The 19,839-nt window shown below is 34.0% G+C and overlaps 1 protein-coding gene across 2 annotated transcripts in view; it reads right to left on the bottom strand.

Annotated features, from left to right (window-relative positions):
- LOC122403531 overlaps window positions 1-19,839 on the bottom strand; it is a 92,111-nt gene that overhangs the window by 59,264 nt on the left and 13,008 nt on the right. The window contains exons 1-2 of one of the 2 annotated variants that reach the window (XM_043407088.1): window positions 11,348-11,752; window positions 9,196-9,318 (exon numbers count right to left, since the gene is read on the bottom strand). In XM_043407088.1, coding sequence (XP_043263023.1) covers window positions 9,196-9,288 — 93 coding nt within the window. In that variant the 5' untranslated portion in view covers window positions 9,289-9,318; window positions 11,348-11,752. Of the gene's footprint in view, window positions 1-9,195; window positions 9,319-11,347; window positions 11,753-19,839 lie in introns of those variants that run through there. The other variant, XM_043407089.1, reaches the window with a different exon arrangement.

The following is a 19,839-nucleotide window of genomic DNA, read 5'->3' as shown; positions in this document are numbered from 1 at the left end:
TGCTTAGAACGAAAAACATTGTAAGTAAACGGTTTATCTGTGTGTACGAAAACGTACCATTAGCTTCAATTTTTTAAGCTCTGTCATTTCGCAAAAGCTCATAAAAATATCAGCGTTACACTTTAGGACCTTTGCTTATTAGTAAAGTTTAAACAGACGATGCATGAAACCTGTAACCATATCGCGTACGTGGTTGCGTTGGTATGCCGTAAATCAACATAATACGCATGTTTCGTTTTTGCAATTAGTATATATGTACGTCTAATCGACGTACGTACGATAATATAGGTATACGTATAGCATCAAGCTAAAAAACGAATGACGAAACGTCTTCCTTTCTGCGGCAACTCTACCGTTATTTTACGCTTACCGATCATACGTTACATCCATTCACGTTTCAGGATACATTCAATAATTAATATGGATTGTTCTCACATTCTTATTTCATTATTCGTTAATTAATAGAATCTACGTAAAAATCTATTGCATCGACACGATTTCATATTACACTCGTGTTATGTTCTCAGAGTTTATTACGCAATGTACTATTAACACGTTGGCTCTAACAAGTCAAATTCGTAAAATTTTCACGAGGTAAACGCTGTATTTTAGACAACCAGAAACTACTTAAGGACACTGTAAAAACCTGAAATAAAGCGTTTTTTTGCAATTTTTTTTGGATGGATGGAAAAGTAAGAGGATAATAATATTCAAGAATATTATGAACCATGTCGTTAAGTGTCAAAAAAAATATTTATTCAAAAATAGTGCAAAATGGCGACGCTGAAGTCATTCTCGCGAGGTGTGTTTTAAAGTTGTGGCGCTCTGCGGCTTGTAGTGTAACTAACGCAAATTTGTATCTGGAAAAAATCAAAAAAATTTCTCTTAATGTACATGAGTATGGCTAGAGAAATACGTAGGGGATTTTTGTGTGATTGGCGAGCATTTGAAGTAGAAAGTTCAATTTTGTACAAAAAATGGGACAATCATTTGTCAATAAATAATGTTACAATTAACTTATCGAAGATCTCCTACGTATTTCTCTAGCCGTACTCATATAGATTAAGAGAAAATTTATTGTTTTTTTTTCTAGATACAAAGGGTATAGCCGAATAAGGGGGTCAAATGTGCCCCCAAACCGAATGGAACGAGCCACGGGTCATTCGATAGCAAAAAAAAAATAACCCCTGTGTGCAAATTTTTAACTTGAAATCTCGACCGTGGGGGTAGTAATGGGGTGAAAACGAAAATCATGTTTTTGAATTATTTCTCTTGACCTATTGAGTAAAAAAATGTAAAAAAATTCAGAGACATTTCGGGTACCGGGGCACATACTTTGGGAGATTTTCAGATTTTTTGATTGAAGAACCAGGTAGTGAAAAATAAAAAACAGCAAAAAATGCCGAAAAATGCCGATTACGTATTGAAGGAGGCCCGGAACTACTTTTATACTTTTACAGTAAACAGGTATTACTATTACTATTACTCTCAATTTTTTTCAGATTTTTCATTTTGGTGCGCCGCAGTGAAAAAAAATAAAAACCGAGTTTTTCCTCGTTTTCTGCGTATTAGAGTAACTTACACGTTGAATTTTTATGCATCCTTCAATATATAAGTGTTTTGTAGACTGTTTAATGTTTCTACACTAAGCAGAATTACATAACAATTGAAACAAATAAAATAAAGCCAACCATTGGGTGTATATATCCTAAAAAATCAACGATATTTTCAACGGCGTCGATGGCGCAGCGTTAGAGTGTCCCAGTTAGACAAAGCTCGAAAAGCATTTTTCGCCCACAAACGTCTCTTCTATTCAAAGGATCTAAACTCGTCTGTTAAAATCCTTTGCTATAAATCCCTAGTTAGACCTATTTTAACATATGCATGCCCAATTTGGTTTAATATCAGTGCCGGAACGATGGAAAAACTACGACTTTTTGAGCGAAAATGCCTAAGAGCATGCTTAAATAAATATAGAACTCCCGAATCGAACTTCATAAAACTATACAGTAACTACAAACTCTACGAAGACGCTAAAATCAAACGAATTGACATGTTTATATTAAAATTAATTAGAAACCACTGGGCAAACACCCGCAAAATCCATTTAAATAGTTTAATCTTTGGCTCTACATACCCAAACCCAATATACCTCGACAAAACAAGATTGACAGGCTACACTCCCCCAGAATCATTCATCCACCTAGACAGCGAAGGCTATATACAGAATAAAGACAACATCCCACTAATATACCACGCCAGACGAAACAAAAACGACAAGACAATACTCTACGACAGAAACTTATCACAAGATAACGCAAACATACGTCACCACTACAGACTCTCAAGCATCGACGAAAAAGATAAACATAGACTCAACATTGGCAAGTACTGGTGGTTGCAGGGAACTTAAATGATCCCAGTATCTTAAGTATATTATCTTTTATTTAATCGTAAACATTCTCTCCCTCTGGATGTAACTGGATTTAATTTCGCTTTGTATAGTTTTTTTGGTGCCATTTTTCTATACAAAATATTAAATCTTGCCCCTAGTATAAGGAACTATTCTTAAAAATATCCTGAAAGTAGCATTAAGTGCGACGGACATTATTTAATGTTAAGATTACGCGAGCTCTATGTTGAGCCATTAGTCTAAATAGTAGTCCTAGTTATAAGTTAGCCGTTTGTACGTTTAGGTTTATTGTACCCCTTTGTATATATATTTATAACTGTTTTCTTGGCACAATAAACGTTCGTTAAAAAAAAAAAGCGTTAGAGTGTCCGACTGCTGAACCGCTGGAAGTTTTTTTACCGTAGGTTCGAGTCTCTCTTCTGGACTTAGTATTTTTTTTTCAAATTCTAACTATATAACAATGCTTTATATTTATTTATAAATGTTCTGATAGCATTTTACAAATATTTTAACCTGAAATATGTATAAATATAGTCTTGGAGTGTTTTTTGCGTTTTTATTCTTTTTGTCAACCACGATTATTGTTTAACATCTCTTACACTGAAATTAATGTGAAATGTTAGTTTTCAAATCTCTTACCTTTGACTATTGTGAATGGATCGGAGCAGAAGATTGTATATTGGCTTACTATTACTTCTTCTCGCCCTTCGATCAAGCAGATCTTTCCTTCTCGTTCTCTTTCTTTGATAAATATGAATGTTTGCTGCGGCTTTAGTATCTAACGTAGACATGTAAGGGCCATTCCACGCCAAATCTATTAACCCACTCTCTGCCAATGATACTTTTTTCTAATAAACCCATTTTTAAGTACCAGTTTGATCGTTTCATGCTTATTTTTGAATGAAGTATCATTGCTCGATGGAAACCACGGGGAAAAATGATTAATTGTCGTACCTGCGTTACGAAGGAAATAAAGGTTCGTTGGGTGAGGGCCCAGACCGTTCAGGTCAATGGGTGATTGTCGCGTTCGGGTTTCACAATGTATTTTTTAATTACTCAGTTCAAGCTACTGTATGCGATGGGATTTATACATAATTACTTGGCATGGTCCGTAGAGGTTGGTCCTACAAGTGTTTTCATTATCTTTAAAACCAGCAGTAAGGAAAGGATAATAACCCTTACATGTCTACGTTAGATACTAAAGCCGCAGCAAACATTCATATTTATCAAAGAAAGAGAACGAGAAGGAAAGATCTGCTTGATCGAAGGGCGAGAAGAAGTAATAGTAAGCCAATATACAATCTTCTGCTCCGATCCATTCACAATAGTCAAAGGTAAGAGATTTGAAAACTAACATTTCACATTAATTTCAGTGTAAGAGATGTTAAACAATAATCGTGGTTGACAAAAAGAATAAAAACGCAAAAAACACTCCAAGACTATATTTATACATATTTCAGGTTAAAATATTTGTAAAATGCTATCAGAACATTTATAAATAAATATAAAGCATTGTTATATAGTTAGAATTTGAAAAAAAAATAATGAAGAAAAAAAAATACTAAGTCCAGAAGAGAGACTCGAACCTACGGTAAAAAAACTTCCAGCGGTTCAGCAGTCGGACACTCTAACGCTTTTAACGAACGTTTATTGTGCCAAGAAAACAGTTATAAATATATATACAAAGGGGTACAATAAACCTAAACGTACAAACGGCTAACTTATAACTAGGACTACTATTTAGACTAATGGCTCAACATAGAGCTCGCGTAATCTTAACATTAAATAATGTCCGTCGCACTTAATGCTACTTTCAGGATATTTTTAAGAATAGTTCCTTATACTAGGGGCAAGATTTAATATTTTGTATAGAAAAATGGCACCAAAAAAACTATACAAAGCGAAATTAAATCCAGTTACATCCAGAGGGAGAGAATGTTTACGATTAAATAAAAGATAATATACTTAAGATACTGGGATCATTTAAGTTCCCTGCAACCACCAGTACTTGCCAATGTTGAGTCTATGTTTATCTTTTTCGTCGATGCTTGAGAGTCTGTAGTGGTGACGTATGTTTGCGTTATCTTGTGATAAGTTTCTGTCGTAGAGTATTGTCTTGTCGTTTTTGTTTCGTCTGGCGTGGTATATTAGTGGGATGTTGTCTTTATTCTGTATATAGCCTTCGCTGTCTAGGTGGATGAATGATTCTGGGGGAGTGTAGCCTGTCAATCTTGTTTTGTCGAGGTATATTGGGTTTGGGTATGTAGAGCCAAAGATTAAACTATTTAAATGGATTTTGCGGGTGTTTGCCCAGTGGTTTCTAATTAATTTTAATATAAACATGTCAATTCGTTTGATTTTAGCGTCTTCGTAGAGTTTGTAGTTACTGTATAGTTTTATGAAGTTCGATTCGAGAGTTCTATATTTATTTAAGCATGCTCTTAGGCATTTTCGCTCAAAAAGTCGTAGTTTTTCCATCGTTCCGGCACTGATATTAAACCAAATTGGGCATGCATATGTTAAAATAGGTCTAACTAGGGATTTATAGCAAAGGATTTTAACAGACGAGTTTAGATCCTTTGAATAGAAGAGACGTTTGTGGGCGAAAAATGCTTTTCGAGCTTTGTCTAACTGGGACACTCTAACGCTGCGCCATCGACGCCGTTGAAAATATCGTTGATTTTTTAGGATATATACACCCAATGGTTGGCTTTATTTTATTTGTTTCAATTGTTATGTAATTCTGCTTAGTGTAGAAACATTAAACAGTCTACAAAACACTTATATATTGAAGGATGCATAAAAATTCAACGTGTAAGTTACTCTAATACGCAGAAAACGAGGAAAAACTCGGTTTTTATTTTTTTTCACTGCGGCGCACCAAAATGAAAAATCTGAAAAAAATTGAGAGTAATAGTAATAGTAATACCTGTTTACTGTAAAAGTATAAAAGTAGTTCCGGGCCTCCTTCAATACGTAATCGGCATTTTTCGGCATTTTTTGCTGTTTTTTATTTTTCACTACCTGGTTCTTCAATCAAAAAATCTGAAAATCTCCCAAAGTATGTGCCCCGGTACCCGAAATGTCTCTGAATTTTTTTACATTTTTTTACTCAATAGGTCAAGAGAAATAATTCAAAAACATGATTTTCGTTTTCACCCCATTACTACCCCCACGGTCGAGATTTCAAGTTAAAAATTTGCACACAGGGGTTATTTTTTTTTTGCTATCGAATGACCCGTGGCTCGTTCCATTCGGTTTGGGGGCACATTTGACCTCCTTATTCGGCTATACCCTTTGCGTCAGTTACCTCAAACTCAAAACATGCCTCGCGAGAATGGCTCCAACGTCGTCATTTTGCACTATTTTTGAATAAATATTTCTTTTTAACACTTAACGACATGGTTAATAACATTTTTGAATATTATTATCCCCTTACTTTTCCATCCATCCACGCTTTATTTCAGGTTTTTACAGTGGTCTTACTCCTCAATCTAACATTTGTTCTAGTATTCACTCTAGTATACACATTTTTTTCTAATAAAAAGAAATTAATGATATCTTATTCAGTGTATACTTAAATCATACGAATAATGAACACCATACATATTTTAATTAATGTATTTATGCATAATATTATTTTGTTTAAATAATTATTATCTTTGATTCAAATAATATTAAACGTGTATCCAAAAGTATTGTGTCATACTTGGTTCTGTTAACTTTTGTACAATACAAATGCTTTTTTTTGAATACTTATTATTAAAACAAACGTAAAACTGCAAGAGATTTATTATTCATGTAGCTAAAAATTTAATCAGACTTTGAAATGAAAATGTCGAATTAAAATACAAAGTTTCAACAGAATCCGTTCAGCCTTCCTTCTTTATAGGTAGAAAAATAAAAACAAAATATCTACATTTTACTATGAAAGATGTTGCATTTTTTCGTCAAAAAAATGATTAAATACTTGTTTTATCTTTAATAATTTCACTAAATAAGAGACAACATTTTCTACTGAAAATTTCTACGATGACGTCGGAATGTTGCTTGCGACCGGACGTGTACAATTACGATGCTTGACTGCCTATGAAGCGCCGGACATGTAAGATTGCGGATTTTGCATACTTCAGAAAAGGTCTACGAACGTGTTCTTCCTTCAATTATAAAACATAAGCTTTAATAAAGTATAGTTCTTCGGCTGACTGTTTAATTGCTAGTAAACTAAAAAACAATTCGTAAAACAACCTATACAGGGTGTTCGCGGCCAACCTGGGAAAAATTTCAATGGGAGATTCTACAGGCCAAAATAAGACGACAATCAAGAATATCAATTTGTTGATGGAGACTTCGTTAAAAAGTTATCCAAAAATTAAATTAAAAAATTTCAAATCATTCTGAAGAAATTATTTTTAGTTGCAGGGCTCAATTACCATCATTTTTGGTGAATATACACACCCCTAAAATCCTACCCACTTTCGAGAAAAAAATTCGAGGTGTGAAATTTTTCGACAAAATTAAAAAATTTTAAATCGTTCTGGAAAAACTATTTTCGGTTACAGGTGTTAATTACAATAATTTTTGGTGAATAGACCTACCCCCGAAATTCTACCCACTTTCTAGAAAAAACTTCATTACGGGCGGAACTTTAAAAGTTAATAACTTTTTAACGAAGCCTCCATCAACAAATTAGTATTCTTGATTTTCGCCTTATTTTAGCCTCTAAAATCTTCCATTTAAATTTTTCCCCGGGGTGGCCAAACACCCTGTATATGCAAAAGAAAGAAAACAAAACGCGAAGTGTGACATGTTGTTTGATCAGTATAAAGGAAATGTTGAAAAATATAATTTATGTATTTAAATACGTAAAAATAATATCACAAATGAAGTTTAAGGATACCAAGAACATAATCACAATACTAGTCCTACTTTGTGTTTACGACGAAGAATATAATTAATATCAATGGGATGCTTTCTACGAGATTTCATCTGAACTCTAACAAACGTTGAACTATGCAGTACGGTATACACGATTGTTTCCTGATAAAATTATGCGCCATTGTATACGCGAATAGAAATCTAAAAAAAAAAATTCTAGTGAGAAGCGGAAGTTAAAAGAAACTGTATTTTGCTCCATTGAAAATATTACATGAACTTATCCTCGTTCTTGATTTCTTTTTCTTGTGACTTATACACGCTTAAAAAAAAGTGTTTCCAAAAATAAATTCTTATGACGAAAAATCGACTTTCAGTATCTGAGAATGTTCGATAACGTGAGCGAGTTTCTCTGCGACGTGACGCACTGAATGTAAATAGAGAAATTGATTCAGATGTACGCTCAAGGCTGTCAACGTAAGCTTATTTCATAAACTCAAACCTAATACTAGGGGGACCGGAAAGTAATATCATTTTTTTACATTAAATTCAAACACATAAATTTTGAACAAGTTTTTCTTTTTAATCAATGATGTAATCACCCTCGTTATCGACAACCTTTTGCCATCTAGTGTACAAATTTTCAATGCCGGATCGATAAAAATTAATTGATTTTTGAGCAAAATATCTGGAGATGGCATTTTGGACATTATCCAAATTTTCAAATTTTTTGCCACTTAGAAAATGTTGTAGCGATTTAAATAGATAGAAATCCGATGGCGCAATATCGGATGAGTATAGTAGGTGAGGCAATACGTCCCATCCCCATTCATTAATTTTGTCCAGGGTTCGTCTTGCACAGTGGGGTCTTGCGTTATCATGTTGCAGAATAACGCCTTTTCTGTTGACAATCGCTGTACTCTTTTCAATTACCGATTGATTTATTCGATCCAATTGTTCACAGTAAAGGTCTGCATTCACAGTTTGTCCAAGCTTCAACACATCAAAATGAACGACCCCGCGAATACTCCACCAAACACACAAAAGCGCCTTTTTGGGGTGTAAACCTGGCTTAGCTGTACTTCTTGGCTATTCATTCGGAGAGAGCAACTGCCATTTGCGTTTTGAATTATCATACAGGACCCACTTTACATCTTGAGTGGTCAAACGATCAAAAAATGGTTCTGTATTGCGCCGCTGTAGCAATAAGTTGCATGTGGTGGGCCGGTTAGCTTTGTTTTCTTCGGGCAGGTTATACGGGGATCAAACACCTGTTCTGCTTACTTTAGCAATCTGCTGCAAATGTTCTTGGATGTTCCTCGATTGTCTGACACGGATTTGCTTCCACTTCCGCCATTAACATGTCATTGTCTAAAGTTGTTGATCTTCCTGATCGATACGAATCAAAAAGATCAAAATTATCGGATTTGAACTTAGAAAACCACTTTTGACATTTACGAACGTCTAATGCACTTGGATAAACATCTCAAATGTTTTTGGTAGCAACTGTTGCGTTACTACCCTTGTGAAACTCAAAAAGCATACAGTTCCGGATATGTACCTCTTCTGGTATTTGGCTCGCCATTTCACCATAAATTGCAAAAAACATTCAAGATTTAATTATATACGAATAAACAGGTCACTCTAACCATGCAATAACTTTGGCACGACTTTGAAGTACACAATGAGCTGATAAATGACAAACAAATATCTACATGCGCGGAAACGACATTACTTTCCGATCCCCCTAATATAAACTTTTCTTGTCGTGGGAAAGAAAATGTATAATTACTCGTATAATAAGAACATGGATTTTTTTATATCTACGTACATGTTACACGACACCAGTGTACAGGTGTTTCCCTAGAACACGTTCCAAATAGCGATCGCTAATCTAAATTACTTACCTTGGCAGGTTTGTCCATGATACGGTAAGTGAGCGAGTCGCGATGACCGGTTGCGATGACGGCGCCCGCCTTACGAGACACGCATTGCCCCATATAGATCCCCCAACCTCGTCCCAGCACAATCTAAATATCGCCAAATAATAAACAAATTAAACCATTCGAAACCTTTGTATTAACAGAAGGTCATATTATGTAGGTACACAATGATCGAACGGATGTTGATTAGACGGACAGAGCTACATTGTAGACCAGTGACCTCGGAAATCGGTGGTCCAACTCTCTGTAATCTAACGTTACGAATAACGTGATTATCGTGACTGCAGTAAAGATTAGAGATGGGAGGAACTTCAATGTACAGGGTGAATCACGTAATTGGGACGGGCTATATCTCGAATAAGGTAACAGATTGAAAAAAAAAACTGTAGAGGGAAAAGTTGTACGGTACGAGGGTCGATCAGTAAGTCCTTGGAAAATCCAAGACCTGGTATACAGGGTGTTCGGCCAACCCTGAGAAAAATTTTAATGAGAGATTCTAGAGGCCAAAATAAGACGAAAATCAAGAATATCAATTTCTCGATTGAGGCTTCTCTAAAAAGTTATTAAAAAATTAAATTAAAAAATTTCAAATCCTACTAAAAAAATTATATTTGGTTACAGGGGTCAATTACAAGCATGTTTGGTGAATAGTCATACACACACTTTCGAGAAAAAAATTCTTCACCGAAAATCTAATGTGTGGCCAGAAATGCTCCCTGAAATTCCATGCGAATCTTTAAAATGTCATAACTCCTGATCGGATTGGAGGATTTTAATTTTTCAAAATACAAACAACGCGTATTTTAGTGGAGAATATGTAGAAATTCTAACAATATTGAAAAAGTTGTTCCTTGACACCGTAAAGTGAGGAAAACCCCCTAAAACTGCTCCAATTTTCAAACGGCCATAATTCCTACAATAATAAAGGTATCGCATTGAAATTTTTTTCTGAAGCTGAGCTCATGGGTACCTACGAAAAAATATTACACAACTTTTCTGTAGAGCGTCAAACAAATTTATTAAAAATGAAAAACAAATTTTTAAGACAAATCAACAGGTGGGTGGTGTAGTAGGTGCCTAAATTTTAAGGTGAAATTAAAAAATTTCAAGTCGCTCTGGAAAAATTATTTTCGGTTGCGGGGGTCAATTACAATAATTTTTGGTGAATAGACCTACCCCCGAAATCCTACACACTTTCTAGAAAAAAATTCAGTACAGGCGGAACTTTAAACGTTAATAACTTTTTAACGAAACCTCCATCAACAAATTAATGTTCTTGATTTTCGTTTTATTTTGGCCTCTAGAATCTCCCATTAAAATTTTTCCCAGGGGTGGCCGAACACCCTGTATACACTCCTGGGCAAAAAGATAGCACACCTTATAATTTCTCCTATTTGGTATTATAAACTGAAAAAAATGAATATTTTAATGCGTTCACATCTATGGGCATGCTTATATGTATAATGTACTGAATATCATCCGCAGTATTTACTTCAACTGAATTCCAGGAATGAAAACGTAAATATTTTGGTGCGCAAGCGGGGCAAAATGATAGTACAAGTAGCAAATTTTGCGCTTCTCAGTTGTGTATAAGTTACTAAAAAATGTGATTGATAATCTGTGTCCTACCGTTCTTCGTGCTTATTTGATTAAAAAAGACGCAGTAAAGTGTTAGGAATGGGTCGTGGAAAAAAGCTAAATGAATGTGAAATACGATATACGATATTGATGTTAATGAAAGAACAATATTCAATTACACAAATCTCGAAAGTTGTAAATAGAAGTCGTAAGGCTATTATGAACTTATTAAAAAATCTCGAAAATTACGGAAATAATAAGAGTTCTGGTCGTCCACGAAGTTTAAGTATTTGCTAAAAACGTGCAATATTGAGAATAGCATCAAATTCAAAGATGACTTCGAGACAAATTGCAGAAAGTGCTGGTGTAAACACTAATGTAAAGAATGTGCGTCGTGTGTTTTACAAAAATGTAAGCATTTAGTGCAAAGGCAATTGCAGAAGAAACCTTGGTTAAAGAAAGAGCATAAAGCGTTCCGCTTATAGTTTGTCGAAAAGCATATAAATGTGACAACAAAGTGGAAAAGAGTCATATTTACCGACGAAAGAAGATCTAATTTGGTTGGGCCAGACGGCTTAGGTTGTTACTACCATGATTTGAGAAAAGAACAGCAATTTTTATGTCGTCGCCAAATGGGTGGCGGCAGCGTAATGATTTGTCCCGGTATTGGATACTACGGTAAAACCGAAATAAAATTGATAAAAAGGCGAATGAATAGTGAACGATACATTGAAATGATAAATGAACAACTAAACACATATGATGTAAGAATTGCTGGAAATAAATAAATTTTACAACAAAATAATGCCGCAATTCATACGGCAAAAGCGCTAAAGAAATACTTTTCTTCGCAAAACATTCGTACTTTGGATTGGCCAGCAAGATCCCCCAACCTCAACATTATTGAAAATTGTTGAGGACATCTTGCCAGAACCGTATACCAAAATGGCAGAACAACGGTTCACGTCGAACGAGGAAGTCACCGCCCAAACAGATGAAGATTTGAAGACCTTCCGAAATCTTACTTTTTAAATGGTTCAAAAAAGTTAGAGAAACGTTTGGAAAAAAGTGTATAGAGCTAAAAGGAGATTATGTTGAAAAATAACAAAAAAATCTACCTAAAATAATTTGTTTTTGTATCTTTTTCTAAGGACTTATTGAACGACCCTTGTATAATAATGTCTACTTTTTTATAACTTCTTTTTTTTCATAAGTGCACCAGAAAGATGCAGATGAAACTTGACCACATTTTTGTTTCTTAAACGATTAAATAACAAAGAAATGATTTTTTGTATAACATTGTAAATATAAAATGAAAGGTATCTAATAGGTGGTCAAAGCATCTTTTAAATATCTGTTTCCGACTGTGAGCTGTTGAAACAATTCTGTCAAAGAATAGAATGATATGTCTTTTTTTATACAGTGATATATCACTTCATTGTTAGGTACGTAACTTCGAATTTACGTATTTCGAAAACATTAGTCAGCAAAAATGTTAAATACAGAAGTTTCTTAGTTTCCAGGGGAAAATATATCTGACTTGTTTCTTTTTTATTTGTTGAACGCGTTCAACAAGTATATTTGAAGAGTAACTTTGTTCTTTTAAGTAGAAACCTATATTTTTATTTATAGATTCTTATTCTACGCAAAAAAAAAGAAAAAAAAACAAATAAGTCGAATATTTCTCCTTTGAAACTAAGAAACGGTTTTTCCGAAAAGAACATAGTTTCGATTTTTTTTATACTCTGGATTCTTACGTATTTCGACGCGCTGATTACGAGTATGATAATGAAAATTGGTGCAAATTTTATTTTCATATCGGAAACCATGAAAAAACCATAAAAATCATATTTTTTTATTTACTTCCGTAAATAATGGGAATCTTGAAAAATACTTCAGGTAAAAGATGTAGACTTTATCAAAATACACATTTTATGTCCTATTCATTTTTGTCATAAAGACAATAGTTTTTGAGAAAAACGATATTAAATGTTTAAAGCTTCATACACTGTGGAGCATAACTATAGCACCACTAACATTTTTAACATTTCCGACCTGTAAGAAAATAATTTGAAACAACCAATTATATGGTATGAAAAAGCATTGTAAATAATGGATTTTAGGTGAAATTCATTGAAGTTGTCTACTTGTATGTCAAGATCCAATCTTGAAGGGTTTCTGTTGGAAGTTTTTTAGTAAACGCGGAAATTCTTAGTTAACTAATACAATACCACGCGGTAGCTACTTTAACCAACAAGAGCAAGGTGCAATTTTAGCGTACATAGAGCAAGAAATGGGGATACATGAAATCGTACGTAAACTCGGGCGATCTCATAAAGTTATAATGAATTTTTTACGCGATACTACTGACAAGGAACTATCGCGAACGGTCCGGCTTCGATTTTGATGAAACTTTGTACACTTATAAAGCAGCCAAAAATAATCGACATGTACTTTTTTTTAGCTGCGGTAACTCGAGTTTAAGGGGTGAAACCACCCCTTGAAGTTTTGGCTCGAAACGGCTATCTCGAAAACGGAAAGAGATACAAAAAAATTGTTAATGGACGAGGTTAATGGTTTCTTATGTACAATAACATGGTGTTAAAAAATTTAAAAAAATACAATTTGTTTATAACAAAAAAAATTTATTAACTTAATTTTTCATTTTATTGAAATTTTCATAATGACAAAAAATGACGAGCATTTTATTCCAAATCCATTGGTATGTAATATTTTAAAATTGCCTCTTACAGTTTTGCAGATTTTGATGATTTACATCTTGCGCGCACATCCATTATGGTAGTAGCCGTTCTAACTTTGATTTTAATGAAGCATTGTAGGCTTGCACTAAATTATACAGTAACAAGTAACAAGTAACAATAACAGTAACAAGTTTCTTAACAGCAATGAAAAGATTTTTTTTATGCCCACCTATGACATTGTGGCAAAGGGGGAGCGATTTATAAATTATAAATACATACAGTGTGTATACCAGGAGATAAAGATACACTTATTATTCTCATGATGTACTTGCTTTAAAATACAAATTGAATAAATAAATATTGTCATTTCTGCGGCTCGCCTATCATGCAGTTTACGCACGTTATCTAAATCTTCACTGTTGTGAAAGCATTCTGTGTAATTTGTATAATAAAAATACGTGTCAAATGAGATTAGTATGTGCATCTGTATCTCTGTTGTTATTAACATTCTTTAAAATCGAGACGGTTTTTGTAATAAACATGATATAATGGGTATATTGAAATGGAGTTTGTATTATACCTTTTGATAACGTGACATATCGTAAAGTTAATTAAATTGATTGCCCTTGTCATGTGAAAATAATATTTGTTGGTAGATAAGTGGGAGAACTTGGATATATATATATTGCAATTAGCTCTTTATAAGCGTGTAGAACATTGTTGGTTATCCATACAGCCGAGGTGCCGATTCTGGGCATTTAAACGTTGCACTTATCCAGCCAATCTTTTGTTGCATATATCCAGCTTTTACTGTATTCGGAAAGATGGTAAATATTAATCCTATTAATGTAATAACTTTACTGTCTGCTGCGTTTGATGAGTGGAACCAGGGACCCACGCCAATTAATAGCGCAGAAGAAAATTTAAGGGATGTATTATTCGATTTAATTGTAAGAAGTGTCGAAGACACGGCATTCCTGGTTGAACATGAAACGTGTGTTGAAATGGACGGGACGCCTATCGACCAAGAAAATCAGGATGCTGATTTGAACTGGTTGTGGGTAGATGAAGAGGAGGAAAATAGGACACCGAATATTCCAAACATATACGAACAAGACGTTGTATGTCATTCGAATAAGGAATACATCCCATTCGAATATAAAAGGAAAGCTGTGGCGTACTGGAACAGCGGGAAGTCGAAACGATTAAAATTAGATACCGTACGTTCCAAATTCCGTCACGTGAAATCCGAAAGAATGCTTCGTAAATGGGCTTTACAAGTTGAACAGGGTGGCACAAAAAAGGAAAAGATAAAACGTATTGCAGAGTATACATTTAATAAATTTATGGAAGCTCGGCAGTTAAGAGTAATTGTGCATGAAGTAGATCTACGGCGATGGGCTTTACAAGCGAGGGATATAGAAAATTTACAAACATTTAAAGCCGGATATACTTGGCTATATACTTTTAAAAAGATGTTTAGATTAGTGTCCAGAAAAATTACCAGATTTGTAACCACAAATATGGTAAATCGAGAAGACGATATTCATTTGCAATGCAGCGCATTCGTGAATGAAGTAAAATCATATATAGCCCGAAATGAACCACACAATGTTTACAATTCCGATCAAAGTGGTTTTAATTTGGAATTACATTCAGGGCGCACTTTGGCTGAAGAAGGTATAAAAATCGTAGAAGGAGGTGTTCAATCAGTGTCATCCACCACTCATAGTTACACCATCCAGCCAATCATTTCAGCTGATGGACAATTACTGTCACCATTATTTATTGTACTGAAAGAGAGTACAGGACATTTCGGGCCGATTGTGGAACAACATTTATTTCGCCCTGACAATGTAGATCTTGTAGCTTCAAAGTCAGGCAAATTAACTACGGACCATTTCAAGACCTGGTTAAGAGAGATTTACTTCGCAAATACTGGGGCCGCAACAGTTCTAATTCTTGATTCCTGGAGTGGTCACTGTAAGAAGACGGTGAACGAAGTTACTCCCGAGGGTAAAAATGTAAAACTTTTTATAATACCAAAAGGTGGAACAAAGTATGTTCAACCACTGGATGTTTACGGTTTCCGCACTTGGAAAAATTTCGTCCGCCGATTTTCCGATATAGTTCTCGTTTTAAATCACGACATTAATCTCCACGCTAGGAATAATATAATTAAACTTCAATCTCTGGTCCACAATCAATTTTCATCGCCAAGGTTCCAAAATTTTATTAAATACTCCTGGTATAAATCCGGATATATAGATGAAAAGCCAAATGCATTCCAGAATCCTGTTGAGTACTGCTATTCTGTTGAAAATGAGCCAACATGTCATATTTGCGGTGACGTGGCAATAATTAAATGCGCATGGTGTAAGAAATCTTTATGTTTCAAACATTTTTTCGACGAGTACCACTATTGTCGGAACTATATAGAATAATTGTTATACACACTGCATATATTTATAATTTATAAATCGCTCCACCTTTGCCACGATGTCATAGGTGGGCAATAAAAATAATTAATCCTTTCGTTGCCGTTAAGAAACTTGTTACTGTTATTATTACTCGCTACTTATTACTGTATAATTTAGTGCAAGCCTACAGTGCTTCATTAAAATCAAAGTTAGAACGGCTACTACCATAATAAATGTGCGCGCAAGATGTAAATCATCAAAATCTGCAAAACTGTAAGAGGCAATTTTAAAAAATCGCATACCAATGGATTTGGAATAAAATTCTCGTCATTTTTTGTCATTACGAAAATTTCAATAAAATGAAAAATTAAGTTAATAAATTTTTTTTGTTATAAACAAATTGTATTTTTTTAAATTTTTTAACACCATGTTATTGTACATAAGAAACCATTAACCTCGTCCATTAACAATTTTTTTGTATCTCTTTCCGTTTTCGAGATAGCCGTTTCGAGCCAAAACTTCAAGGGGTGGTTTCACCCCTTAAACTCGAGTTACCGCAGCTAAAAAAAAATACGTGTCGATTATTTTTGGCTGCTTTATAAGTGTACAAAGTTTCATCAAAATCGAAGCCGGACCGTTCGCGATGGTTCCTTGTGAGTATGGGAAAAATAAGAAAGGGGGACCTAAGAAGAAGTTATCCCCTCGTATTGAAAGGCAAATTACTAAAGTTGCGAGCAATACGTCAAAAAGCTGTGAACAAATTGTGAAGGAATGTGATCTTGGCGTTTCTCGTTGGACTGTCCAACGTGTCTTTAAACAATTCAAACATTACAAGACAAAAAATGATGTCCGCACCTACACTTCTGAAACGTCACAAAATAATCAGGCTTGAATACAATGTACGTTAAGTTTAGACATTCATAAATCGAGATTTTAACTTCATATTTAATATTCCTTATTTAACTTAGATTATTTTCTCTGAAAAAAATTCAATTTGGACGGTCCAGATGGATTTAATTCATATTGGAGGGACCTTCGTAAAAAACAAAAATACTTTTCGAAACGTAATTTCGGTGGAGGGACACTTATCGTGTGAGGTACCTACATTCTGCTCCTGTGACAAGTTCAGATTAGCTTTCCCAACTGCACGAATGAATAGTGCGGAGTATATTGGAATACTCGAAAATCATTTATTGGCTTTTATTCATGCAAACAATCACATTTCATGTACTTATCAACAAGATAATCCATAAAAGCCGCCAAACCACAGCATGGTTTGAAACGTTTGATGTCAATGTATTGAAATGGCCTGCATGCTCCCCAGACCAAAATCCAATTGAAAACTTATGGGGTATAATGGTACGGCATATTTATGGAAATAATCGACAATTTTTGAACATTTCGGAGCTAAAAATAGCAATTATTGAAGCGTGGAATCAAATTAGCGAAGAAACTTTGAAAAAACTAATTACGAGTATGAACAATCGTATTTTTGAATTAATACATAAAAAAGGAGGTCCTACTCATTATTGAAACTGCTCACTTTAATAAACTGAATTAGAAAGGGTATAGCCGAATAAGGGGGTCAAATGTGCCCTTGAACGAAATGTGACATACGATGGATCCATCGATAGAGCAACAAGAAAAAACGTTCTGTGCCAAATTTTAACCCTCTATCTTGTTTGGAAGAGTAGTTATTGAGAAAATTCGGATTAACGAATCTCTGCCTATTTCTCCTATTTAATCGAGTACAAAAATTATGAAAAAAATCTGGTGCATTGCGACTATTGAGATACGTGTTTGAGAATTTTTTCCGTTTTTTCGATTTCAAATCCTAGGTGTGAAAAATTAAAAACGCAAAAAAACGCAGAAAAATACCGATTTCGTATTGAAGCTTTCGAGACACTAGATTTATATAATTACTGTAAATGCATATTGTCATTGGTTATGTCCCTGAATTTTTTCAGATTTTTTGGCAGGGTGCGCCGTAGTAGCAAAAATGAAAAACCGATTTTTTCGGCGTTTTTCGCGTGAAAAAGCAACTTATACTTTGAATTTTTGTATTCCCTTTAATAGATAACTATATTCTGTGGTTTTAAACATTTCCATGTTGAGTAAAACAGTGTATACAAGAAGAAAAGCAAAAATAAGTCAAGAAAAAAAACGTGCTATGCGCGTTGTATTCAGAAGTATCAGCATTATTTCCAAGAGCTGCGATGGTGCAGTGAGTAAGATGCTTGGCTGCGAGACTGCTGCAAACTTTTTGACGCGCGTTCGCGCCCTGCTACGGTACATTTTTTTTTATTATATTAATTTTTTTTTTTTCAATTTCTAACTAAACGACAATGAAAAACTATTAGTTTATTAATATTTAAAAAATATTTTTACCTAAAATATACGCAAAAACAATTATGGAGCAGTTTCTATTCCATCATTTCTCTAGTCGTATATTTGCTTAAATACCCTACTGTTTCATTTTTTCTACGTTAAATGAATATACGTACTTAGTTTTAAAATCGCATACCTTTAATAACTTTGAATAGTGGAAGAAGATTTCTTCAATAAAAAGAACATTAGCAGTCTTTGCATATAGTTACGGATATCATGATGACAAGATTTATGATGTGCAAGGTTTATGAATGTTTACGTCTATTGGCAGTTTTAAACGAGAAATTGTTCTCTTATTATCCATTTCCGTTACACATGTCCACATTTCAACAAAGGCGAATATATGTACCGTCAAAAATAAGTGCTAGCTGGTCTGTTATATTATATAACTGTTTAGCAATAATGGACGTTTCATTTTCTATTAAATGTTGACGAGAAAAAGCCGCGACTCCGAAATGATATGGTAAAATATCTTTTTCAAACGAGTTCCTAACTGCTTTACAAAAATCGGATACCTGTTGTTCGCGCTCTAACCCAAAAATTGAAGCTATCATACTATTCGAATTTCCAGTACGCAATTTAAATAAAAAGACAACAATAGCCTATTTCACAGCTCGTTTTTCCGTATTTCTCATGGACTTCATCATTTCTCTAAGTTGAATTAGATTTTCCCAAGTTAATCCCGCGAATATTTTAAGACGTTCTTCTGATAATGTAAAATCACCTATTTTATCTTTAATACTAGAATCACTACTAACTGCTAGGTATTCGAGTAAGAGAAATAAGTAATTTAGACTGCCAATAGACGTAAACATTCATAAACCTTGCACATCATAAATCTTGTCATCATAAATCTAGTCATCATGATATCCGTAACTATATGCAAAGACTGCTAATATTCTTTTTATTGAAGAAATCTTCTTCCACTATTCAAAGTTATTAAAGGTATGTGATTTTAAAACTAAGTACGTATATTCATTTAACGTAGAAAAAATGAAACAGTAGGGTATTTAAGCAAATATACGACTAGAGAAATGATGGAATAGAAACTGCTCCATAATTGTTTTTGCGTATATTTTAGGTAAAAATATTTTTTAAATATTAATAAACTAATAGTTTTTCATTGTCGTTTAGTTAGAAATTGAAAAAAAAAAAATTAATATAATAAAAAAAAATGTACCGTAGCAGGGCGCGAACGCGCGTCAAAAAGTTTGCAGCAGTCTCGCAGCCAAGCATCTTACTCACTGCATCATCGCAGCTCTTGGAAATAATGCTGATACTTCTGAATACAACGCGCATAGCACGTTTTTTTTCTTGACTTATTTTTGCTTTTCTTCTTGTATACACTGTTTTACTCAACATGGAAATGTTTAAAACCACAGAATATAGTTATCTATTAAAGGGAATACAAAAATTCAAAGTATAAGTTGCTTTTTCACGCGAAAAACGCCGAAAAAATCGGTTTTTCATTTTTGCTACTACGGCGCACCCTGCCAAAAAATCTGAAAAAATTCAGGGAC

Source organism: Colletes gigas, unplaced genomic scaffold (genome assembly GCF_013123115.1).
Source record: "Colletes gigas isolate AHSC1104 unplaced genomic scaffold, ASM1312311v1 Colletes_gigas_Sc00059, whole genome shotgun sequence".
Taxonomy (NCBI): domain Eukaryota; kingdom Metazoa; phylum Arthropoda; class Insecta; order Hymenoptera; family Colletidae; genus Colletes; species Colletes gigas.
This window is presented reverse-complemented; position numbering and strand designations above follow the sequence as displayed.